Genomic DNA, 26,364 nt, shown 5'->3' with positions numbered 1-26,364 from the left:
TAAGGAACGAAGGGGAATAGGTTCTACGATTGCCCAGCTATTGCTTGGAATTTCCAGTCCCCAGTAAAAGAAAGGGGAATCCAGATGGAGCCTGGTGGCCTCCCTTAATTCTCAAGATGTTGTTGCAAGTCTGGAGGGCCCAAAGCAACCAGAACTTGAAGAATAGAGTACTGTGAATGAGAGAGTGCCACAAAGAAAATACTCGGGTCTTCAACCTAGGATAATCAGTGCATGTGTGTAAGAAAACCACCCACAACTAGGGAAAGAACCACCCCAAAGGAGCCCAGGGAACAATTTCTTGAGCTCACACAGGGTTAGAAATGTTCCCCCTACCCAGAAGAGAAAACCTCACAACTCTAGGGACATCATGTAGGATATTTAGTAGGTGATTATCTCAATAATGGGGCAAAATTAGTCCTAAACTGAAACAGTTTAAAAGCAAGTGTCAGATCAAACTATTTCCAAGTAACTTAACTGTATTCCAGAATAAAATTTAAGTATATTTATAAGAACATAAAAATATCTAGCACCCAAGCAAATAAAATTCACAAAATCTGACATCTAATAAAAGTTACAAGGCATGCCAAAAAGGAAAAACTTATGACCTGTATCATGGATTGAAGGTCTCCCACCACTAAATTCATATGTTGAAGTCTCAACCTTCAATGTGATGACATTTAAACATGAGGCCTTTGTGGAGGCAATTTGGGTTTAAATAAGGTCATCAGAGTGAGGCCTTAATCTGATCGGCTTGGTGACTTTATAAGAAAAAAAGGAGACACCAAAGAGCTCTCTCTCTCTTTCCACGTTCACAGCCTGAGAAAAGGCCATATGAGGACATAAAGAAAGGTGACCGCACACCAGGAAGAGAGCCCTCACCAGAAATCAAACCCTGCCAGACTTTAACCTTCAACTTTCCAGCCTCCAAAACTGTGAGAAAACAACTTTCTGTTGTTAAAGCCACCCAGTCAATAGTAATACCTTTTGTTGTCACAGTCCAAACTAAGACAACACATAATAAGAAGAAAAATCAATCAATAGAAACAGAACTAGAAATGACACATATTACAGAATTAAAAAGGATATTAAAACACCTATTATAAGTATATATCATATGTAATAATGGTAGAAGAAAGATTAAGCATTTTAACTAGAGATATAGAACATATAAAAAAGACTCAAATCAAACTTCTAGAGATAAAATAATATCTAAAATGAAAAATACACAAGATAATATTTACAGCAGATTAGGAAATGTAAAAAAAAATTAGTGAACTTGATGGCATTATAATAGAACATGAAATACAAGGAAAGAAAAAAAATTTTTTAATGAACAGAGCATCAGTGAGCTGTGTGATAACTTCAAGCAGACTAATGTATGTGTAATTAATTGGAGTACCTGAATAAAGTGGGGTTGTAATAAATAAAGTATTTGAAAAAATAACGGGATGGACTTGTTCAAATTTTATAAAAACCACAAACTCACAGATCCTAGAAGTTTAGTGAACCCCAAACACAAGAAACATAAAGAAACTATACCAAGACACATCATAATTAAATTGCTTAAAATCAGTAATAAAAATAAAATCTGTAAAGCAGCCATATTTTTTAAAAAACGCATAATATGTATAGAGGACAAAGATAAGAATGATAAAGTAGGTAAATTCAATATATGGTTATGATGGTTATGAATTATGCTTCTGAGAGATGAAAAAATATAATTTCAATCAAAATTATATTGGCTGCAATTTTTATTTTTGGGTTTAAAGAAACTAAGAGAACTCTCAGTGAAGTCCATTACTTTCTGAAAATATTAAAATTTATTTAGATTAATCATCAATTTGCTATTATTATTCTCCAGGTAAGTGAACTATTAAAAGGAAAAAAAGTTTATATTTATAAAATATATATTATTATATAAAAATATATATTATATAAACATATATATATATGTATTTCCAAACAAAAAATCTAAAGACTTTACCTGGAGTTTTGAAAGTAGTAGAAGAAAGAATAGTATAGGGAAAAATAATCTATTTGGATTATTAGCATTACCAGTTGTCACGAATATCAAATAAGTTGATGGGTGTCTAACAGTTTTCTAGAAGGGGTTACATTTTCTCATCTTTTGTTTCATCTCTTAAATTTTTACTCAGTGGAACAAGACATTCTGTCTCTTACAAAATTTTTAAACCAATTTCACACAACTCAGAATTTAGAAAAATAAAAAGTTAAATCTTATGAATGTTGATCTAAAAAGGAACTTAAGTTTCAAAAAAAATGGGATACCAAGCTTTAAAATGTTTCAAAATTTAAACATGTTAATAACAGCCAAAAGTGATATCTCATACCTTGATATGCTTTAATGACCTCACTTATATTCCTGCTTTTTAATTAACTCTTTAAAATAAAGAAACTGAAATTAAATACAGTACAGCATATCTCATCCTAGTTTTAATGGGAAACTGGATTTTAGGGAGAAAAAAAAAAAACCCTTGTTGGTTTCCCATAACCAAACAGCAAGAATTTTTACATCATTGATTGGATACCACATGCCATTAAATGCTGTTACACCCTCTCACATTGTTAAGTTCTTTTCATGTGTTAGTAACTATCACCAGACACTTTCAAACATCCACTGTGCCACCGCTAAGCCAGGTGCCATAAATTAGAAGGGCAATAGAAAGTGTCCCTTCTGCTGGCTTTCTAACCCCAATTCATGATTTTCATTGTATCAATGTATTCGTTTCATTGTATCAACAATCTGCATACCATGTCCCTGAGTTTCAGGTGAAAGCAATCTTAAAGACATTCCCAAAATGCCCTCTTGGAAGCATATGTGAAATTCTAGGAGCATGGGCTCGGGGTTCTGCTGAGTTATCCACACCTTAGGATTCCTCTACCATCTAAATAGCAGATCTCACTCAGATTTCTGAAAATACTTTCTAAACAACAACAAAATGGTGGTAAAACAAAGAAAGGTCCATGACTTCTTTCTTATTTACTTAGACATTTCAGCAGTTTTCACATACTGTCGCCCTTTGGTATCCATGGGAGATTGGTTTCAGGATCTCCCATAGTAACCAAAATCGTCACACACTCAAGTTCCTGATATAAAATGGCACAGTATTTGCATAAACCTATGCATATCCTCCCTAATACAGTAAGCCCTCACCTAACATTAAATAATTTCTTGGAAACTGCAACTTTGAACAACTGATGTAAGGAAACCAGTTTTCCAGAGGTTAATTGATATAAACAAGAGTTAAGTTCCTACATCATATTTCTGATCACAAAAACATCACCAAACTTCTCAATAAAAACCAAAACACTTATCATATGAAACACTGATGTATGTGTGAGCTATATATACATTTAAGAAGATAAATGAAAACCAGTAACATAATTATTCACCCACTTATTCCATTTGAGGGTCACAGTGGACATAGCCTGTCCAAGTATCTCAGAGCAAAAGGGAGAACCCCATCCTAGGCACCCACACACACACACCCACACTCATTCAGGCTGGGACCATGTGGACGCACCAGTTCACCTAACATGCACATCTTTGAGATGTGGGAGGTAACTAGAGTACCTGGAGGAAACCCACAGACATGGAGAGGATGTGCAAACTCCACACAGATGATGACCCCCACCAGGAATCAATTCTTTTTTCTCATCAATGTTATGATATTATTCGAGAACTTGTTGAACTTTAAATCATCCCTGCATTACTTATAATACAATGTAAATGACATATAAATAATTATTATACTGTGTTTTACTAGCATTATTATTTATTGTTGTATTGTTATTTCTTATTGCTTTTTTAAAAATATTGTCTATCAGCAGTTGGTTACTTTTTGCACATGTGGAACCTGAGAATATGGAGGGCCAACCGTAACCTAAAAATGAACATTTCATTCCTGCCAAGTCTGCTCCTTGTTCAAAAGAGGCTTCCCACAGCCAATAACATAGTGAATGGGCAAAAACTGGAAGCATTCCCTTTGAAAATGGGCACAAGACAAGGATGCCCTCTCTCACCACTCCTATTCAACATATTATTGGAAGTTCTGGCCAAGGCAATCGGGCAAGAGAAAGAAATAAAGGGTATTCAATTAAGAAAAGAGGAAGTCAAATTGTCTCTGTTTGCAGATGACAAGATTGTATATTTAGAAAACCCCATCGTCTCAGCCCAGAATCTCCTTAAGCTGATAAGCAACTTCAGCAAAGTCTCAGGACACAAAATCAATGTGCAAAAATCACAAGCATTCTTCTACAACAATAACAGACAAACAGCCAAATCATGAGTGAACTCCCATTCACAATTGCTACAAAGAGAATAAAATACCTAGGAATCCAACTTACAAGAGATGTGAAGGACCTCTTCAAGGAGAACTACAAACCACTGCTCAAGGAAATAAGAGAGGACAGAAACAAATGGAAAAACATTCCATGCTTGTAGATAGGAAGAATCAATACCGTCAAAATGGCCATACTGCCCAAAGTAATTTATAGATTTAATGCTATCCCAATCAAGCTACCATTGACTTTCTTCACAGAATTAGAAAAAACTACTTTAAATTTCATATGGAAGCAAAAAAGAGTCCACATAGCCAAGACAATCCTACGCACAAAGAACAAAGCTGGAGGCATCAAGCTACCTGAATTCAAACTATACTAGAAGGCTACAGTAACAAAAACAGCATGGTACTGGTACCAAAAACTTAAAGTACAATAAATAGACCAATGGAACAGAACAGAGGCCTCAGAAATAACACCACACATCTATAACCATCTGATCTTTGACAAACCTGACAAAAACAAGAAATGGGGAAAAGATTCCCTATTTAATAAATGGTGTTGGGAAAACTGACTAGCCATATGTAGAAAACTGAAACTGGATCCCTTCCTTACACCTTATACAAAAATTAACTCAAGATGGATTAAAGACTTAAATGTAAGGCCTACAACCGTAAAAACCCTAGAAGAAAACCTAGGCAATACCATTTAAGACATAGGCATGGGCAAAGGCTTCATGACTAAAACACCAAAAGCAATGGCAACAAAAGCCAAAATAGACAAATGGAATCTGGTTAAACTAAAGAGCTTCTGCACAGCAAAAGAAACTATCATCAGAGTGAACAGGCAACCTACAGAATGGGAGAAAATTTTTGCAATCTATACATCTGACAAAGGGCTAATATCCAGAATCTACAAAGAACTTACACAGATTTACAAGAAAAAAACAAACAACCCCATCAAAAAGTTGGCAAAGGATATTAATGGACACTCCTCAAAAGAAGACATTTATGCAGCCAACAGACATATGAAAAAAAGATCATCATCACTGGTCATTAGAGAAATGCAAATCAAAACCACAATGAGATATCAGCTCACACCAGTTAGAATGGCAATCATTAAAAAGTCAGGAAACAAGAGGTGCTGGAGAGGATGTGGAGAAATAGGAACGCTTTTACACTGTTGGCAGCAGTGTAAATTAGTTCAACCAATGTGGAAGACAGTGTGGCGATTCCTCAAGGATCTAGAACTAGAAATACCATTTGACCCAGCAATCCCATTACTGGATATATACCCAAAGGGTTATAAATCATTCTACTATAAATACACAAGCACACGTATGTTTACTGCAGCACTGTTCACAATAGCAAAGACTTGGAACCAACCCAAATGCCCATCAATGACAGACTGGATAAAGAAAATGTGACACATATACACCATGGAATACTATGCAGCCATAAAAAAGGGTGAATTCATGTCCTTTGCAAGGACATGGATCACGCTGAAAACCATCATTCTCAGCAAACTAATGCAAGAACAGAAAAGCAAACACCATATGTTCTCACTCATAAGTGGGAGTTGAACAATGAGAATAGATGGACACAGGCAGGGGAACATCACACACCGGGGCCTGTAGTAGGGTAGGGGGCTAGGGGAGGGATAGCATTAGCAGAAATACCTAATGTAGATGATGGGTTGATGGGTGCAACAAACCACCATGGCATGTGTATACCTGTGTAAAAAACCTGCACATTCTGCATGTGTACCTCAGAACTTAAAGTATAATAAAAAAAAATGTTAACTTAGGAAAAAAAAGCCCTTTCTGTTCATCAATGTTTAAATCAAGCAGTTAGCCAAGAAATATTGAAAATTTATTAGATGCTCATCTTCTGAGATACAGAGGTTTATTTAGTTTCTGCCACCATATTTGCTTTCAGCGACAACACATCTCTTGTAGACATTTTAAATTCCATATAATTATTTGAAGCCTCCAACTTTTTGGAAAAAGACAAAATGGAGGATAATTTTTGGAGGAAAAAAATCCCTCTAATACGTAATTTCTCAGCCACATGAACTGTATCTGTACTCCTACAAATAAATTTAGCTTTATGTGTCATATCTGACCTAAGATTACAATACAGCTTCTCTTGACAAGTTAATTTCCTCAAAAATAGAGAATGAATTTCTACCATGTTCTTAAACTACATCAGCCAATATATTCCAGACACAAGATTGTATTTACTACCATAGAAACCAATCAGGTGAATATCTGAGAACTATGTCTTCTCACATATTTAAATTTCCTATAAAGAAGTTGATTTTTGGCCGGGCGCGGTGGCTCACGCTTGTAATCCCAGCACTTTGGGAGGCCGAGGCGGGCGGATCACGAGGTCAGGAGATCGAGACCATGGTGAAACCCTGTCTCTACTAAATGTATAAAAAAAAAAAATAAGCCCGGCGCGGTGGCGGGCGCCTGTAGTCCCAGCTACTCGGAGAGGCTGAGGCAGGAGAATGGCGTGAACCCGGGAGGCGGAGCTTGCAGTGAGCCGAGACTGCGCCACTGCACTCCAGCCTGGGCGACAGAGCAAGACTCCATCTCAAAAAAAAAAAAAAAAAAAAAAAAAAAAAAAAAAAAAAAAGAAGTTGATTTTTAAAAATCTGGTGAATTAAGATACAAATTTAAACTTGAACATCCGACTGAGCTTGCAAATGATAAAAAGAAAATGACTTAGACACAAAGATTTTAGTTTAAGGACAACTTAAAATCAGGATATAGGACTTAACTGAAATTGCTCATGGCACTTCTCCCTCTCTCTTCCTTTGCCAGAAAAATCACCAAATTCCTCTACTTCTTTTTTATAGAAGGAAATGCATGAACGCCCATTCTTTCTCCTTTTCCTAAAACCTTCCCAAAACAAAAGGATTAAAGTTTTCTCCTACAAATGCTTAGAAACGCCCATGCTTAACAAATGGCGTTTGCTTTGGTTTGGTTTCAATTGTTTGTTTTTAATAGATTTTATATTGTTTTAGAGCAGTTTTGGTACAGAGATTGAGCAGAAGGTACAGAGATTGAGCAGAAGGTGCAGAGATTTCCCATGCACCTTTTCCCACCTCCACACATGCACAGCCTCCCCCATTATCAACATCCTTCACCAAAGTGGCACATTTGTTACAACTGCTGAACCTACACTGACACATGATTATCTCTTAAACAAATAACCTTTTAGGATAGTGAATTAAGATATCCTGACACATCCTTCACCAGCCAGGTGATTATGATAGGTCATTCATAATTATTTACAAAAAAAAAAGAATATTAGTGAGATTGAGGTAAATCTGAGCTATCAGAAAATTGAGTGGGCTTTTGATTTGACCTTACCAAATATAATATGAATAAAATAAAAATAAATAAAAAATTAAAAAACTAAGTTAAGTCTTGGTTGTATGATAATCATAGTTTCAATAGCCACCCATCATTTATCAATCATCTCTAAGTGGCTAGGCACTATGCTGGCCACTTTGTATACTGTTATTTTATACAATCCTCACAACTCTAAGAGACAAGATTTATTATCTGCATTCTACAGGTTAGGAAACTGAGGCTCAAAGAAGGTTAAGTAATTTAACAAAGATCATGCAGCTATACAAATGTGCCTGAATTCTCTTTGCTTCACAGCTTCTGGTCTTTTTACTAGCTGGGTATTCTATCTAGTTAATCATTGCAGCAGAAAAAAAAAGACAAATATAGGTAGTTGAAAGAGATTCGATATTTCAACATTTGATATACTTTTAGATACTAACCTACTCTGAATTTAAGCCAAATTCTTTAAAGATCCTAATTCCTCAGTCTTCATTTATCATGTAAAGAAAAAAAATTCAAGTGATTAAACTGATAACTATTGAGTAGCACCAACACACACCCAAACACACCCATAATGTTACCTACATTCAGTTGTGGCATCTCCAGTCAAAGGTTCTCCTTCTCCACTGCTGTAAGTGGCAAATACTGAAATTCTGTATTTGGTCTCTGGCTGCAGATTTTCTATCATAGTATGAATTGCATCTTCAGGCAGACTTTTCTCTCCAGTGTCAACATCATCATAAAGTGATTTCCATGAGACCCTGTAACCGCGAACCATTCCTGGAGCAGATGTCCAATAAGCCCCAATTGATGTGTCAGTGATGTCTTTAGTAACTAAATCTTGAGGAGAACCACGTTCTAGAACAGAAATTAAAAGGGAATCTTTTTAAAAAATGTCTAATAGGTATTTAAGTATTAATATTCATTGATCCTGGTAGAGATTCTGACTTGCTGGACTCAAACTCAATTTGTCTAAAATTGCCCACTTCTTCTTTCTGAGTTGTCCATCCTATTCTGTCTGTGGAATAGACTGATGCAATAAAACTTTAGAATTCTATTTGATTCCTACCTCTTAACCTTGCCCTCATATGCCTAGTCAGATAATCTTGTCCTTCAGGACAAGATTGACATCCAAATTTGAAGGAGTATTTGTCTTTAAAAAAAAATTCCAAAGGAAAAAAATGTATCTAAGTCCCAGAATTTTATCACATTTTAGTCTGCCTTGTGACATGGCCCATTGTTCACAAAGATCTTTATTTCCTTACCATGATCTTTTTGTCTCTGATCTAATTTAAATAAACTCAGTTTCAATGCATGATTTCCAACAACTGCAACAATCTCATATCACTTACAAAACTGAATTCCAACAACGGTTTCTTGGTGAAACTTTTATTTGCTCATGCAGTTTAAAATGTAGCAGTGCAAACTTCCAATATAGCTTAACCCTAACAAACTAAAAACAACCAATTCTTCTGGAAAACTTAAAAGTGATTAGTCACCAAAATAAAACATACCACTTGTTCTAGCTGATCAAAAACGTCTGCTACTAAATTTTGGCTCTTTCATTCAAAAAACATACAACCCAAGTGGAAAAATATGGAAACCTCAACTTAATAGGAGGCACAGATATCTTTCAATAAAACCCTCACTCTCCATATTTTAAATGTAAGATAAATATATACAGGTCACTTTATATTGTCTACCTTTACTGGGGTTTATGCCACAGTATGACATAAATACAAAACTATCTGCTTCCCAGCATACGTTTTACCAGTAATTGTTGTATATTCATGCAAATGATATATAATGCTCTTACAAGAATTTTAAAAACTATTATTTTACTTAACTCAAAGAGTAAAAATGAATATCTTAAAAGCAGTCATAATTTAACAATTTTATTTCAACACAAAAAGTAAAGGTAACAATGAATGAAAAAGAAATCTAGGTGGACAAAAACCTATCATATATGGTGAATTTAGAGGGAAAAAATAAATGAAACAGAAGCTGGGCAGCCTACCAGACCCCAAGCCCAAATGGAAAATTCTAACTCCATTATAAATAACTTTAACTGCTGACAGCACATCTCATCCCTGGAAGGAAATTAGTTACATATTTCACTGGAACAAAGAATACTTATTTTTAAGAGCACATTGAATTTTTTCCCTCAGCTCTTGAGGCTAATTCCCATTTGAAAGTCTTCTTTAGCTGTCTTTACTATGTAAATGGTCATACACCTTTATATTTTCTCTACTTGGAATATAAAAGTACAATTTAAAACTGTTCGTTTTATTTGGTTTGGTCGTGGGTTTCTTTGTTTTGTTTTTTATTTGTTTTGATAATCGATATCCCAACAACTAGTCTCTAAGTTTTAAATGTACAGCACGTTTTTCCTTTGCTTGATATATACCATTTTCAATATGTGCCTTTTCCTCTAAATTTCCTAAATTGCAGTCAGGAACAGCTGTTGTGAAATGACCTTGCTTGAAAGCAATTTTGAATTTAAATGAGCTGCATTAACGATGTTTCAAAAAAGTATCAGACAAATAAGGTTAACTAGAATGTGGGAATTATCTTTCAAATTAACACTGGAGTAATTTTAAAACAATTTCAGCTTTTATTTTTCCCAAAGGTTTTGCTTCTCAACCTATTTTTCTTTCTACAGCACTAAATTTGTGACATTGTTTATTTCCATGACAACAGACATCAATCTCATAAACACAGGCTAATGATTTCACTGTGAGAAAAATAATAGGAAGAGAATTGTGGTTGAAGCAAAAATACATTCACAAAGATATTTCTGGGCTTAAAACAAAAGGATCTAAGATCACAGACATGTCTCCCTATGGATTTTAATCAACTATTTTAACACTCTCAAGACTTGTAAAGCTAGAACAAAATACTAGTAAAATGCAATGAAGACCTTTCCCCAAGGTTTATCAATATCCTGAAAATAATCTACAACAGCACTTTTTAAGGTGCAAATTAAAAATCAACTAAAAAATATTTTTAAGCTCTAATTAATGGCATAACAACACTATTTTGAGTGAATACTAAGTTCTCAATCTCAGAAGAAAACTCACTAAAAATTGTAGTTTCTGCCTGTGGTATGTAAAGGCAGGCACTGTCACTACAACATTCCATGTTAGTGACATAGCAACATAGACTCCAAAGAAAGGAGAAAGATAGTTCAATCGAGACACCACAATTGAGAAGATAAACTGCTTCATATGGGTTTCTTACATGTCAATCAGTCAGTTTGATAAGAATATTCCTAAATATTAAATCCATACTGCTCCCCAAACACATTGATAATTTTTTTTAGGGAGGAGGGCTGAGTATTCTATCTGTTACATTACAACCAGGAATTTTGAGAAGAAGTTATACTCACGACAAGTAAATGTATAGCCCTTGAATTTTAAAAAAATGAGATCTTGGTTTGGCCAAACATTAGATTACCAAAAAATGAAGCAAGTGGATTGCACCCTGTGGTACAGTTGGCAGGATGGAAGCTGGCAAGTAGCCAAACTGGTCTTGGGGCCAGGTGTGCAACCATCTGAGCAGGTCACCAACAGGCTATGTCACCTCCTGGGGCCTTGGGGCCCTCAGCAGCAAAATAACTGGACTGGACTTGAACCGATAAACAGAATTGCCTGAAAAAACAAAGGCTGGACCCTACCTGAATCAATTAAATTGGAATATTTGGGGATGCACCTAAGTACTGGTGCCTTCTAGACATCTTTTAAATCTGCCCTATGATTCCAAAACCTCTACAATTCTTTATTCTTTCCCCCTTTTTGCTCTTCTTTCTACTTCTCCTCTCTGAGATCTAGAGAAGCATTTATTCGGGAGGTGTGCTGGGTCAGTGTGGGAAGGAACCTCAAATCTGCTTTCACATAGAAATGGTGCTCCTTCAAAATAAAGACAGGTATGGTGAAAGTAAACTGGTCAAAATCATTACACACATGATGCTCTGTAGGACTGCTGGGTGGCTTGTATTTTGTGTGGTTATATTGCCACGTACAGAAAATCACTGCTTTAGGCGGCAAAATAATCTCAAGGCTGACCCTCAGAGAACAGAGGAGATGATTTAAGCTTTTCATCATATCTCCATGGACACATGTGGGATGCTCACTGCTCTCTTCTCCCCTCCATCCTGTCTCAACAGGAAATGGCTCTGAACACACGCATGCCTCTTATTGAAGAGCTGAGCACATTTTCACATGAATGAAGTTCTAAATGATACCTTAGCAAGGCATTTACTTGGTTCAATACATTGTCATTTTTGTCCTGAATCTGAGGAGCTCCAGACATCAGTAACCACAGGAAGAAATTATCTGACTTGTTTTGGTTTAGTTTCATTATATTGGGTTTAGGCAAGAGTCCCTTTTTAGAGTATCTAAGAGGGAATAGGAAAGAGAGAGGGAGAAGAACGTAAAGATGTCAGAAGACCAGTCTGTAGGCTATCTCTAGGAGAGGTTACTGCTCCTCAAAAGGGGAAGGCGTAGAAACAGTGGCAGTGAACAGAAAGCAACCCTAGTAGACTTTTTGCCATGTAGTCACTACCTTTCCCTGAACCTAGATCTACTTTTGCTCTAGCAGAGGCCCCCTCCCTTCTGAGGTCCTTCTCTTTCTTCTGTTCCCCAAGATTTACAAATATGTGTCTTATGGTGCTGGGGTTTGTTTAGGGTTTTTTTGAATTATATTTATTCTCATAGTGCTTGCTGTCTTCTGTTCTGGATATATGCCTGTGCTCTCTCTATTGATTTTATCTCTGGTAATAGAAATTCTGGCAATCATTTCAAACAAGTCATCATCTATAATGATGACATTCCTTTATTACCATTCCTTTGATTCTATCTTGACAGTTTTCCCTTACACCTTATTCTTCCTAATATAGTACCAGTATAGGTATAAATGTCATAAGTTTAAAGGTATAAAACTCTATCAGGTTTTGAAATTTGGCTACTCAGCATTTCTGTCCTTATTATAAAACATAGTTACATCTATTCAAAAGCCATTTCTCTAGTGTGTGTTTGCATGTGTCTCTGTGTGCTGCTGTGGGAAGTAATTCAGACAGGTCTACTTCTCATGATCTGAACATCCTGAAGGGGTTGATTCCTACACTGCTTTTTTTCCACATACCAAGCCAAAGAACTAATGCCTCATTTAAGTAACTTTCCTATGTTTCCTTACCCCTTTTCCATTTTCTTTCTGAAAAGCAAATTATCATCCAATTCAAATATAATTATAACACAAATTAGCCAATGATAAATGAAAAATTAATCATCATGAAATAAAACTGTATTTCATCTTATAGATTGTTCCAGCCAGCTTTCACTGAGTTTCATATACCACTTTCAAAAATAGAAGTTAAATTGAAAATGTAATGTAAACTCTCTTCTAAATCAATTTGTCTTTTCCGTTAGAGCTCAGCTCAAAAGTCATCCAACTTTCCACAGCAATACAGAAGACCTGCTTCTGGATAACGCTCATGTGGAAATACATTTGATTTACAACCAATGAATTAGAGCCATAATTCAAAAGGACAAAGTTCACTATTGATAAGTTAGCTCAGTTACTTTAAGCTATACAGTTTTTAAAAACATCTTAACAATTAAATTACTATTCAACTTCAAAGTCGGCTTAAGCAAAAAAGTATTTCTTCCATAATTATTACCTCTCCACATTGACTTCAATTTTTATCTGACAAGCAATTAATTCACAGAAAAAGGAAATAGAAATTACTGTTTGGTGACTGTGCTAAAGTTCCCTGGCAACATCAGAATTATTATACCCAGAATGTATGACTTTTCAAATTATGAGACAGCAGTAAATCAGGGAAAACACAGAGGCCTTGTTTAGTCCATCTTTAAGGGGCCCACGTTACTCAACATCATGCAGAATTCCTGAGATGTGCTAAAAACCTCATTGTAACAAAATGTCAACTGAATACACTTGGTTTGATCTGTAGGAAGCCATTCATATCTAGGGCATTAGCAGGTTGCTACAGCAACTGAAACAAAGGAAATTCTAAAAAGTCATATTTTCTGTGGCCAAAAAACAACACTCAAAAATTTAACAAGAAAACATATTATTCTCAAACTGAAATTCGCGTTCATTTGTGGTAAATTTCTGAATTAAAATAGGCATTATTTATTGAGAGGTCTATAAAAACAGATTTTCCTCCAAGCACTAACAGCGGCAATTAAAGGTTCTTTCAAGACTTGAAGTGAAATTACATATACAGTAGTGTTTTTGTAATTACATTGTCTAACTGCTCTAACAACAACAACAACAGGGGAAAAAAACAATGTAAATCAAACCTAATGATGTGTGCTCACATTCCTCTGAAGTTTGGATCTGAAATACTAATAAACTCTGCCTTTGTGATTCTATTGCATACAGTACTACAGCCAACCATGAACTTCCCCAACGCCAGTGCTAATAAATCTCTCTTCCAGCAACAGGAGAATTTTCTGATCATTGGCTGCATTTCAAAAAAAGTACTAGGAAACAGATTCAAGTTAGGGATGGTTGTAGATCACACTACACATTTTTTTTAAAATACAAAACAACAACTTTCTTTCCTTTTGAATTGAAAGTCATAATGCATTTGAGGTAATCTATAAGATGTCCAGCCTACAGAATGCTCCTGCCGGCTGACACCATGCCTCTGGATAAAGGAAACATTCCTTCAAGTTCTGCTCTTACCACCTACTCTCCCAAGAGAAAAACAGATTAGAAAAACAGCAGCCCTCAAAAGCAGTTGCCTGGCTCTGTTTCTGGGCTTTCCACTCCCTGCATTTACCATCATATCCTATTCCTGTATATGGTATGTGGATTTGGCTGAATTAATACAATAAAATGAAATGGAATAACCAGGGGCAAAAATCTCCTATTATTTTCATTTAGTCACAACTATGCTTTCACATATTTGTCAATTTTACCACACATAATGCAATAGGATAAATATGTTAACAAAATCAGGCTGGAGGCCCTTCGGTAATCCTTCACTGCAGTAAAGCGCTTTAGCGTAAATGAACAAAATGTCCATTGTAAATTATTACAATTTAGTTAGGAATTAACTGTATTTTTTTAAGCAAACTTGCAAATTATCTAGCTTTCCTTCTTCTCGGGAAATAGAAAACAATAGCTTTTAAAATTTATTTTACTATCTATGTGTTTCCCTTAGAGATTGTTTCTGATCAAAGACACGTGCGTGTGCGTATACTCACACATGCGTACAAGCTGATAGGTTTTCGATACCACTTGTGAAGGGCTATAATATTATAAACAATTGAGCAATACATCTGGCTTACAAAAGTCACAGCCTAGTAGAATGTGCTTCCTGTAAAATTAAAAAGTACATTTTGTTAAATACAATTTGTAATATATTATTCTTGGCAAAAATGCCTTAATTTTTAGAATCGATAAGATTTTTACTGAGGGCAAATATATTTTTAAAAGCAAGAAAGCACAAATGAATACCAGAAGGTTAAAAGGCACAACCAGAAGAAAAACTATTAAATTATTTCCAAGATACTCCTTATGAAGAAGAAATGTTCACAAATACAGTCTATCCTGTAAAGAATAAAGAGTGAAAGTTTGTCCTCTAAAAAAATCTTATGAACAACCTATGTTAAAAGGTTGTGGAAAGCATATGGAGAAACAGAACTTCAAAAGGTCCAAAGGACAAATTTCTCCAAAATTCTGGATGTTACCCCAGATTGTAAGGATCACATGCTTTTTGTTGTTTGGATTATGTCTGTGTATTTAAGGCAATTTCTGTTTCTACTATTTTTTTCAAAACTTTTGTGTTACCAATTATATTTGAAATACTAAAGCTATACAGTTGACAACATGGGTTTGCGCTGTGAGGGTCCACTTATATGCCGATTTATTTCAACCAAACGCAGATGAAAAATATAGTATTCACAGGATGCGAAACCCACCTATATGCGGGGGGCCAACTTTTCACATACACAGGTTCCCTAGGGCGGACTGCGGGACTTGAATATGAGAGGACTTTGGTATATGCAGGGGATTTTGGTATATGCAGGGGTTTTGGAACCAATCTGCAGCCCCCAACCCTGAGTATACCAAGAGGCTTTTAGATATCAGATCTAAAGTTAATAAGCTATGTCCTCTTGATGAATTTTGTAGACATACAGTATTTTACAGTTTCCAATGAATTTCACTTACATTCTCCCATTTGATCTCAACAATAACTCTGGGAAGAAAGAGGGAGGATAATCATCCCTTCTTTATAGATGAATAAACTAAGGCCCAGAGGGGTTAAAGGTTTACTCCAGGTCACACAGCTAAGTAGTACAACTAGGACTCTTCTAGTTGTAAGTACTTTACACACTGGTATTTAATCTTTCATTTAAATCTTTTTCTAGAAACAGATTTCATGGACTATGGAAATTTAACTCTTGATCACTATTATTATTTTTTTTTTTTTGAGATGGAGTTTCATTCTTGTTGCCCAGCCTGGAGTGCAATGGTGCAATCTCGGCTCACTGCAACCTCCGCCTCTCAAGTTCAAGCGATTCTCCTGCCTCAGCTTCCCAAGTAGCTGGGATTACAGGCATGCACCACCATGCACAGCTAATTTTTGTATTTAGTAGAGACAGGGTTTTACCATGTTGGCCAGGCTGGTCTCAAACTCCTGACCTCAGGTGATCTACCCGCCTTGGTCTCCCAAAGAGCTGGGATTACAGGCGTGAGCCACCGCGCCTGGCCAATCACTACTATTTAGATTAGTATTTTTTATTTATTTGTTTTTCATTCTTAAGTCTTGAAGTTCTAAGAACTGCCTATTGCATGTCCTGTCTCACTAATTACAATATCTACAACCTTCCAAGCTCCTGGAGCCATCAACTTTGATGGATATTTTGCTTAGTCGCTGTGATTTCATATTAGAAGATACTTCAGATTCATTTTCTTCCTATAATCATTTAAAGTAAGTCATATAAAATATAATGATAAAGAGAAGGAAAGCTATTGCTGATGGTCCATGTAGGCCCCCAATTATAGGACTGAGTCAACATCATGGGATTTTTAGCATTACAATCCATTCTCATTACGGTTCAATTAAATTTGTATTTTCTCTCCCTTACATTATTCACTTAGTAGCTGTGGTTAGAGTTAAACCTAAGCTGTGATTATATCTCAAAACACCCAAAAAAATATAAAGGCCTCTGACAATTAATTCTAAAGAACCAAGGAAACTGCTCCAGTCTTGTTGATGTTTCTTACTAAGTACTTTATCACAATCACTTTGAACATTTAATACAGAACGTAATTTCAGAAATCACTTAGAAAACAAATAGCAACTTGGATTCTTATATTTCTTGAGTTTTATGCATGGTGAATGAAAAGAGCACTTGAATGGAAGTCAGAAAATGGCTCTTATCTGGATCTGAAAGATAGAACTAGTTGCATAAACTTGGGCAATCCAACCTTTTTTCACAGATGTTTCCCAAAGTCCCTTCCCGCTCTGAATGTCATACACCTATTCTCCTTTTAACCAACCCATGGAACTATAAACACATTTATTTGGCCTTATTATGCATCCAGCTCCCCAAGGCACTTCTTAATCAAGTTTAATTCTTTCGGTTGCTTACATTCTACATCTCTGAATAACAGACAGCTTTATGGTTATTTGTTTTTCAATATACAATCTTTTTAAGAGAAAGGATTGCACACTTCTAGATTCATTCTCTGAAAACATGTTAAGCTTCCTAGAGGCAGCGCCACAAACAAGTTCCTGGATTTTCAGAAAATATGACGGTAATTACCTTCAAGTGTTGTTCCTTCACCAAAGAGGGCATCTCCAGCCCCAGACGCATACAAGGCTGTCACAGATAAGGCGTATTGTGTCCCTTCCTTCAATCCCTGCAGCACCGTATTGGTTGTATCTCCCCTCACAGTGACCTCTTGAGTTTCACCCCCTGCCACTGGGGTATATGTGATGAGATACTGTTTCACTTTTCCTGGTGCCCCACTCCAAGATAATTTCATAGTAGACGTCGTAGGGTCAGAAACTCTTAAGTCTCTTGGATTCCCTCTAACTTCATTAAAAAATGACAACATCATCAAAACCCATTATTTAATAAAATGACTTGAAAAACACTTTGTTACTTTACTTATGCATGTGCACTACATCAAAGTTATATCCTGGGTGAGACTATGACAATTTTAACTGTTGACTAGCCAACAAAGCTTAAGCATCTCTAAATCAGACCCTATATGTTAGTAGAAACAAGGGGAAAGATATCCAGTCCCTTTTCTGTGTTTACAAAGGTTAAAATCTTCCATGTAAAATCTTTCATGTTAGAATATTTCCTATAAAATAGTTTCCCTGTATTTCCTTAAAAGTGGAACAAAGCATTATAAAATATATACAGTTGATTAGTATTACAGCGCAGATTTTAATTCCTTTAAGAAATCTTCAGTAAAAACAGTTAATCAGTGTAATGCTATGAACATCTAAAGGTAACACCCAGGAATTAATTCTGATATAATAAAAATGATAAATTATAAACATATTGCTTTCCCTAGGGGGAAAACAGTAAGAGAAAAAACAGCTAAGTGAGACGAGACCGAGCCTTGGGTACAAATCCCGAGGGACCACCCATCCTTTTGTAGCTGTGATGTCTGCTACTTCATGACTTTCTTTGTAGATTGGTCATGTCCTCTTTGAAGGTTCCTAAGGAACCCTATGTCACTCTCCACTGAGCATATAAAAGCCAGCTAGTTTTACTCCAGAAAATAGAAATATAAAGAGGTATTGGGTCACATTATGGTGTGCAGCACAAAGAGCCCTAGACCCTCAGCAAGAGAGAAAACCAATGAAGTAGTCACACTTCACCAATGGAAGCGAGGAGGAAGAAAGCAGGTAAAAAGAGAAAGCCTCTATAGCAGAACAGGCTAATGAGCTAGGTTGAAGGGGGAAGAGAGGAGAGTGAAGCAGTGAAAGGAGGAAGAGAGATGCAGTGGGAGGAGGGAGAGAGATGCAGTGGCAGGAGGGAGAGAGATGCAGTGGGAGGAGGGAGAGAGATGCAGTGGGAGGAGGGAGAGAGATGCAGTGGGAGGAGGGAGAGTGATACAGTGGGAGGGAAGGCAGTGGGCAGTGGGAGTGTGATGCAGTGGGGGAGAAGGGAGAGTGATACAGTGCAAAGAGGGAGAGTGATGCAGTGGGAGGAGGGAGAGGGATGCTGTGGCAGGTGGGAGAGTGAAGCAGTGGGAGGTGGGAGAGTGATGCAGTGGGAGAAGGGAGAGTGATGCAGTGGGAGGGAGGGCAATGGGTAGTGGGAGCGTGATGCAGTGGGAGAGGAGGGAGAGTGATACACTGTGAGGAGGGAGAGGGATGCTGTGGCAGGTGGGAGAGTGAAGCAGTGGGAGGTAGGAGAGTGATGCAGTGGGAGGAGGGAAAGTGATGCAGTGGGGGAGGAGGGAGACGAATGCAGTAGGAGTGGGGAGAGTGATGCAGAGGGAGGGAGGGCAGTGGGACAGAGAAGGATGACGCGGACCAAGAGATAATGGATACTCCTTGTAAATGTCTGCAGTAGGACAGTAAAATCCACAAACTCAGATTCACCATTTATTAGCTGTGTGGTCTTGATTTATTATTTAATTTCCTCAGCCTCAATTCTCTTATAAAGCTGAGATGACGATATTAATAACATAAAGTCTATGCAGAGATTAAACAAAATATATGAAAAGCTCTTTGTACAGAACCTGACACCAGACAGGCACTCAGTAACTTTCCATTATTGCCAACGTGTTTTTGGCATTATTACTGCTATTTTAAAAACATTAGAGCTAGGAAATAAAAGGAAAAATTATGAATGCCTTACTTTCCCCCCAGTGAAATCACATATTAAACATTAATAATTTCAACAAACATCAGAATGTATACTGGGATCCTAATCATCCCATTTAAAGAAAAACAAGTTAATGTTTAAAAATCTTTCTTAAGAAGTAAAATACAATCTATTTCAATGGTACATAGCAGTTTGATTTTTAATTCTTAGTCATCCTTCAATTCACACTAAAACATTTAATAATATTATTTTTAAAAGACTATTGAAACTATATCCTAGCATTTAAATTCTATTGACACAAGGCCAGGCGTGGTGGCTCACGCCTATAATCCCAGCAATTTGGGAGGCCATGGCGGGCAGATCACCTGAGGTCAGGAGTCTCAGACCAGCCTGGCCAACATGGTGAAACCCTCTTTCTACTAAAAATACAAACATTAGTTGGGTGTAGTTGCACGTGCCTGTAATCCCAGCTATTTGGGAGGCTGAGTCAGGAGAATCACTTGAACCCAGGAGGCAGAGGTTGCAGTGAGCCGAGCCACTGCACTCCAGCTTGGGTGACAGAGAGAGACTCTGTCTGAAAAAAATTAATTAATTAATTAATTAAATCTATTGACACAAGTAAATAATGTAATGATTAAGTAAAAAAAAAAAAATTAAACTTAAATCTAAAAGGACTATGGTCTAACATACTCAAATAATTGAAACAAAGTGTCTCATGAGTTTTTTATCTGGATACTTGTCCCAATTTTCCCCTCTAGTCTGAGTTTGGTTGTCACCATATGATAAGCATATTTCCTCTACCTTCTTCAGTGGCTGCATTTCCAGTTAATGGAGTACCAGGTCCTGAGAAATATTCAGGAATTACAGATACTTCATATTTTGTGTCTGGAATCAAGTTCTCCAGCGTTCTCCTCCTCTGGTTGGGTGGGGTGGTAACTTCTCTGCTTTCTCCACCAGCAACTGGTCTATACATAATTCGATATCTTAAAACTCTCCCTGGAGCTTGAGTCCAAGTAATTTTAAAGCTATCTGTAGTCTCATCTGTCACCTTTAGGTTTCGAGGTGCTCCTTTTACTGAAATAAAAAACGAAAAATAGATTTTAAAACATAAATTGACTGACTTTATATGAAAAATACAAAAATTAATTTTTTATTACTAAATTGTACCATTTCTCTAAAGAATTCCATGAGCAATTTATTTGCAAACATCCTGGTTTCTGTATTCATTTAGCCAGAGATTAACTAAATTCTGAAACAGCAAATATGAATTCTACAATATCCAGAAAGAAACTAAGTACTGTTAATTTTTTAATTACATAAAGATGTGTATAATAGTAAACTTTTAAAATAATAAATATTCTATCAAATGCTAAATGTATACTGCTATAAACTTCAAGAATAAAAACAATTCATTTCTTTGAATATAAGCAGCTAAGACTTTCACTCTTACTACATTTTCTCACGAAACTAGCAAAATAACACCTAACACCCAGCTCTACCATATCAACCCCCCAACCAAACCATCTTATCCAGTCAGTCCCACACTAACTTTTTATCTGTATAGTCATTTGACTTGGAGAATAATTGGACCATACACAGGATGGAACAAGCAGAGAACAGGTACTTAATGAATGCTCATTAGATCTACATCTTGAAGCTAAGATGCACTATGGGTAACACCCACAGACTCATAATTTTAAACGCATTTTTCATTATGCCCAAATGAGAACATCATTTGGTTTTGTGTTTAGTAAACATGTTTAAATGACCTTCTTGCTCATTGGGGCCAACTGTCTATATAGACAACATATTCAGGAAAGATGAACTAAAGGTTTTGTCTTCTCAGTCCCCTGGGGTGAAAGCCCAGCACAACATGCCTGGCAAGTAACACACAGACATTTAGAAGTTTACTTAAATATTCAACACATCAATAGATCACTCCAGGGAGAAAGAAAGGAAGGAAGTATATTTCTCTAGAAGAGAAAGGAAGGAAGTATATCTCTCCAGGAAAGAAAGGAATGGTAGTTGGCCAACTTACACCCATGATTCATTTTGTATTGGAAGGAAAAAGATTAAACAAGTCAGAACAAATCAGCAGATAGACTGGTGGGTTGGAATCCTAGCTCTGAAGCTTAATAGATATGTAATTCTGAGCTGCAGATTATCCTAGCAGCAAAACATGACTATTTATAGGATTATTTAAGTGGTTAAATGAGATAATCTATGGAAAACATTTAGCAGAGCACCTGACACATAGCAGGAGCTCTATAATTGTTAGCTTAATGAAAGTATTACATTGGAAACTTTCTTATCAACTAAAGAAAATTTAAATCCCAGATTCCATTACAGACAATATAACTGAAAAGACTTTACCAGACTCCATTGTAGTAGCCCAGTGACCAAAAACTAGAGTGTGTATGAATGGAGTGACTTCTACTCAAAAACCCTGAGACAAGTCCTTTCTTGAGACAGATTTCCCATTCCCCTCCCAAAATGCTGAAAAGAAAGGGTCAGGGTCATCGAGCAGCAGTGTGGGCATTACAGGAAAAGCATCAGAAACTCAGAAATATCTGAGTATGGCCTTCTCCCTTATATGACCACAAAAGTCATAAGATGAAAGGACTTCTTAGACCATTTAGTTTATGTGATGGCCTTCAGGAAGAAATATACCTAAACCATGCAAAAAAAACAAAAAAAAAGAAAAATAGCAATCTTATCTGAAAAATGTTTCAGAGAAAAAAGATTCTCTAGCTTTTATCAGTATAGTATGCCAATGTGCACCATCCCTGTCAGCAAATACTTCTTTATAACTATCTTAAATTACTCACACTATTCTTTCAGGGTCTTTACCTCCTATTCCCAGTCAAAAGAGGAAAGAACAATTGACATCTATTGTGATACTTTGCTATGCTTATGTTGAAGAATAATTGCCTTGCCTTAGTCTTCCGCTGACCAACTTACATTGGTGCCTTAAATGTCAAACATAACAAAGTGTATCCAAATATATTCAACTCTATCCAGTAAGGACTACACATGTAAACAAGTACTGCTTAAAACATTTGGCAAAATGTGCACACCATGTTCATAGCAGCAATATTCACAAAAGGTGGATGCAGCCCAAATGTCCACTGATGAATGGAGATACACAAAATGTGAAGCAGGGCGCCATGCCACACGCCTGTAGTCCCAGCTACTCAGGAGGCTGAGGCAAGAGAATCATTTGAGCCTAGGATTTTGAGGCCAACCTGGGTAACACAGTAAGAACCCCATCTTAAAAGATATGTGGTGTATACATACAGTGGAATATTATTCAACCATAAGTAGAGAGGGCATTCCGACACACGCTACGACATGGATCAACCTTGAGAACGTTTACTAAGTGAAATAATCCCGGCACAACAAGACAAGTACTGAAAGATTCCTCTCAAGTGAGGTAGTTAGAGTAATCAAATTCCTAGAGACAGAAAATAGAATGGTGGTTTCCAGGAGTAGAGGGAAGGAGGGAATGGGGAGTTATTGCTTAATGGGTACAGAATTTCAGTTTTGCTAGTTCTAAAGATGGATGGTGGTGATGGTAGCACAACAAGGTGAATGTACTTAATGCCACTAAAATGTGCACTCAAAAAATGGTTACAATGGTAAATATGTTATGTATATTTTACCACAACTTTTTAAAAAGAATAAATTGATAATATACTTATTACCTATATATACATATATATATTTGCCATAACTCTGTAAGTACAGTAAACAATTTCAGAATGATTTAAGACATGATATTCCCAAAATGTGGGACCAAAAAAGATGGATAAGCAGTATTTCAAAAGTTAATTCCATAATTATCAACAGTTCTCTAGGTCTCTTAACTTCAAATTCATCAAAAGAAGTCTAAGGTTTTTTACTTAAAAGTTATTTTTCTCTTTTTAAAAAGATTTATGAAAAGCCGTCTTTTAAAGATGCCAAATCTTACAAAGGCATTGGCAATTCTGAACTATAAAGCAGATGGTTATTACAAACTGTAACTTTGTAGTGCAATAAATGATTCATTTTTGAAAAACAGTGGCAGAAACCCCATCACACCTTCTTCGGTGGTCTCCTCTCCAGCTAAGGGAATGCTGAAGCCATCCTCATACTCCGCAGTCACATTGACCAAATACAGGGTCTCTGGCTTCAAGTTGCTGAGAACAACACTGGTGCTCAATGCTGGCTCCACCACAGTGACCTCATCATCCCCAGTCGCTTCCTTGTAGGTGATATGATATGAAAAAACATTTTCTCCAGCTGGAGACCAGTTGGTTTTGAAACCATAAGAAGTCACTTCTGAAAAACTAAGATCCTTTGGAGGGACATAAGCTATTAAAAAAAAAAAAAAAGACAGTTAAAAATGTTTGAATCTATAAAACAAAACAGTAACCAATATTTCAATGTTTATTAAACGGCTTACATTAATTTGGGAGAATGGTGCTCATTGAGACTACCGTACTGAGTACCTCATCTACATTTGACCATGGAGAGAAAGCCACCCACAACTTACAACCCAACAAGAGATCTTGATTATTCACCTTGACTATCCATAATACTAACTTCTATTATTTAAATGACTGATTAAATTTGAATGTGAATTTTGAGATTCTTAAAGCAGTAGTAATAGAATGGCCTTGCCCACAATTGGAATATTTAAACCATAGCAGGCCTAAAATGAACCATCTACATTTTCCCATTCATCCCTGGTACTTGGATATTAACCTTTGGTGGTTTGCAGACAAATATTTCAAAGTAAAAATTAAGGAATTTTTCCCAACAACAAAATATTTATTAAACTTAGCAGTTATTAAACTAAATCATAGAAAGAGACAACATTTAACACATACAGTTAATCCTTAGGGGGCACACAGTCAAAATAGAGAAACGAGAGAATGCAACATTATTAACAACCAAAAAAAAAAAAAAAGCAGGAAGGGCATGGGGGCTAACGCCTATGATCTCAGCACTTTGGGAGACTGAGGCAGGTGGATCACCTGAGGTCAGGAGTTCAAGAACAGACTAGCCAACATGGGGAAACCCCGTCTCTACCAAAAAAATGTATATATATAAATTAGCCAGGTGTGGTGGCACACTCCTGTAGTTCCAGCTGCTAGGGAGGCTGAGGTGCAAGAATTGCTTGAACTGGGGAGGCAGATATTGCAGTGAGCATAGATTGCACCACTGTACTCCAGCCTGGGTGACAGAGTGAGACCCTGTCTAAAAAACAAACAAACAAACAAACAAACAGCAACAACAAAAAAAGCAATACATAGGAAAGCCAACTGCCAACTGAGTGAAAGTGATAGCATGATAGTGCTAGGACAGTTACAGTTTAGGAAGGCTTAATGAAAAAGATGGGACTTTTTATTATTATAATACTTTGAGTTCTGGGGTACATGTGCAGAACATGCAGGTTTGTTACATAGGTATACACGTGCCATGGTGGTTTGTTGCACCCATCAACTCGTCATCTACATTAGGTATTTTTCCTAATGCCATCCCTCCCCCAGCCCCCCAACCTTCCTATAGGTCCTGGTGTGTGATGCCCCCACCCCTCCCTGTGTCCATGTGTTCTCATTAGTCAACTCCCACATATGAGTGAGAACATGCAGTGTTTGGTTTTCTGTTCTTGTGTTAGTTTGCTGAGAATGAAGGTTTCCAGCTTCATCCATGTCCCTGAAAAGGACACAAACTCAAGGGATGGGACTTTTAACTAAACATTGAAAAGTAGATCAGGTAAATGAGGAAAATTCCAGATGTGACAAATGATGCACAAAATGATTCAGGAAAGGAAATGCATAAAAAGAATCCAAAGGTGCAGGACTATATTCTCATCACCTTTGAGTTGAAGGACCCAGCTCAGTATCCAGCACATAGTGAACACTCCATACCTGGGATTTGGATTGTAAATGACACATACATATGATAAAACTTGTTCCTAAACCTGCTTGAGGATCTAGGAACAGAAACATCTCATGACTCTTATGAGTAAATAGCTTTTTCACCAACTAAAATATGATCCATATCCAGGAGAAAGTCATATCTCAGAGCTAAGTAAACTAAGTTCAGTAGTTTTCAATAACATAGGAAAGTTACTTTTTCTTGTCTATAAAAAGAATTGAAGAAGAATATTATCCAGTTTTAGAACCAAAAATGCTTTGTTCATGAAGAAATAACTTTTACTCTCAAAGTCTACTAACCTTTCTTCTTTATAGCTGCCAATTCTTGCTCAATTCTAAGGCAGATAGACTGTGTGAGTTCAAAAGATATCCTCTGAAAAGCATCAAAATCTTCCACTGTGAACACATGGGTCTCTGCAGGAGGAGAGGCAATAGCTTCCAATTCTGAGCGAACGGCATCCTTCACACCAACTGCGAAGATTTCAACATCTGAATTCCTTAGTTTTATCGCAGGATCTCTGAAAGCATCTGATGATTTCCCATCCGTGATAAGAATCATGACCTTTGGCACATTGCTTCTTGATCCCTTGTTAGGCACAAATATTTTCTCTCTGACATAAGTCATTGCTTTGCCAGTATTCGTAGATCCTCCTCTGTAAGGGAAGGTGTTTATTGCTTCAATTATATCTTCAACTTTGGTGAATTTTTTCAAAGTGAACTCAGTATGAGGATCCCGGCTGTACTGGACAAGACTAATCTGGACCCTATTTGGTGAAATTTCAAAACTTTTTACAAGAACTTCCAAAAAGGCTCTAACTTTAACAAAGTTTGCAATCCCAATGCTATAGGAGCCATCTACCAAAAACACAATATCGGCTTTTATATCCACACCACGTGAGCATTCTGTAAAGAGAAAAAAAGTACATTAAAATTCAATACATATTAA

At 36.6% G+C, this 26,364-nt stretch overlaps 1 protein-coding gene across 7 annotated transcripts in view; it reads right to left on the bottom strand.

Annotated features, from left to right (window-relative positions):
- Nucleotides 1-26,364, bottom strand: part of COL12A1 (collagen type XII alpha 1 chain) — a 146,915-nt gene that overhangs the window by 73,051 nt on the left and 47,500 nt on the right. For 4 of the 7 annotated variants that reach the window (XM_063629700.1, XM_063629712.1, XM_055255966.2 and 1 more), the window contains exons 10-14: nt 25,719-26,321; nt 23,575-23,847; nt 20,296-20,568; nt 17,467-17,739; nt 8,249-8,521 (exon numbers count right to left, since the gene is read on the bottom strand). The exons of 2 other annotated variants lie outside the window; for them this stretch is intronic. In XM_063629700.1, coding sequence (XP_063485770.1) covers nt 8,249-8,521; nt 17,467-17,739; nt 20,296-20,568; nt 23,575-23,847; nt 25,719-26,321 — 1,695 coding nt within the window. The remainder of the gene's footprint in view (nt 1-8,248; nt 8,522-17,466; nt 17,740-20,295; nt 20,569-23,574; nt 23,848-25,718; nt 26,322-26,364) is intronic. One more of the 7 variants, XM_063629716.1, reaches the window with a different exon arrangement.

This window comes from Symphalangus syndactylus, chromosome 2, assembly GCF_028878055.3.
Source record: "Symphalangus syndactylus isolate Jambi chromosome 2, NHGRI_mSymSyn1-v2.1_pri, whole genome shotgun sequence".
NCBI classification, from domain to species: domain Eukaryota; kingdom Metazoa; phylum Chordata; class Mammalia; order Primates; family Hylobatidae; genus Symphalangus; species Symphalangus syndactylus.
Note: the sequence above shows the minus strand (reverse complement) of the source record. Positions and strands in the feature narration are given on the sequence as shown.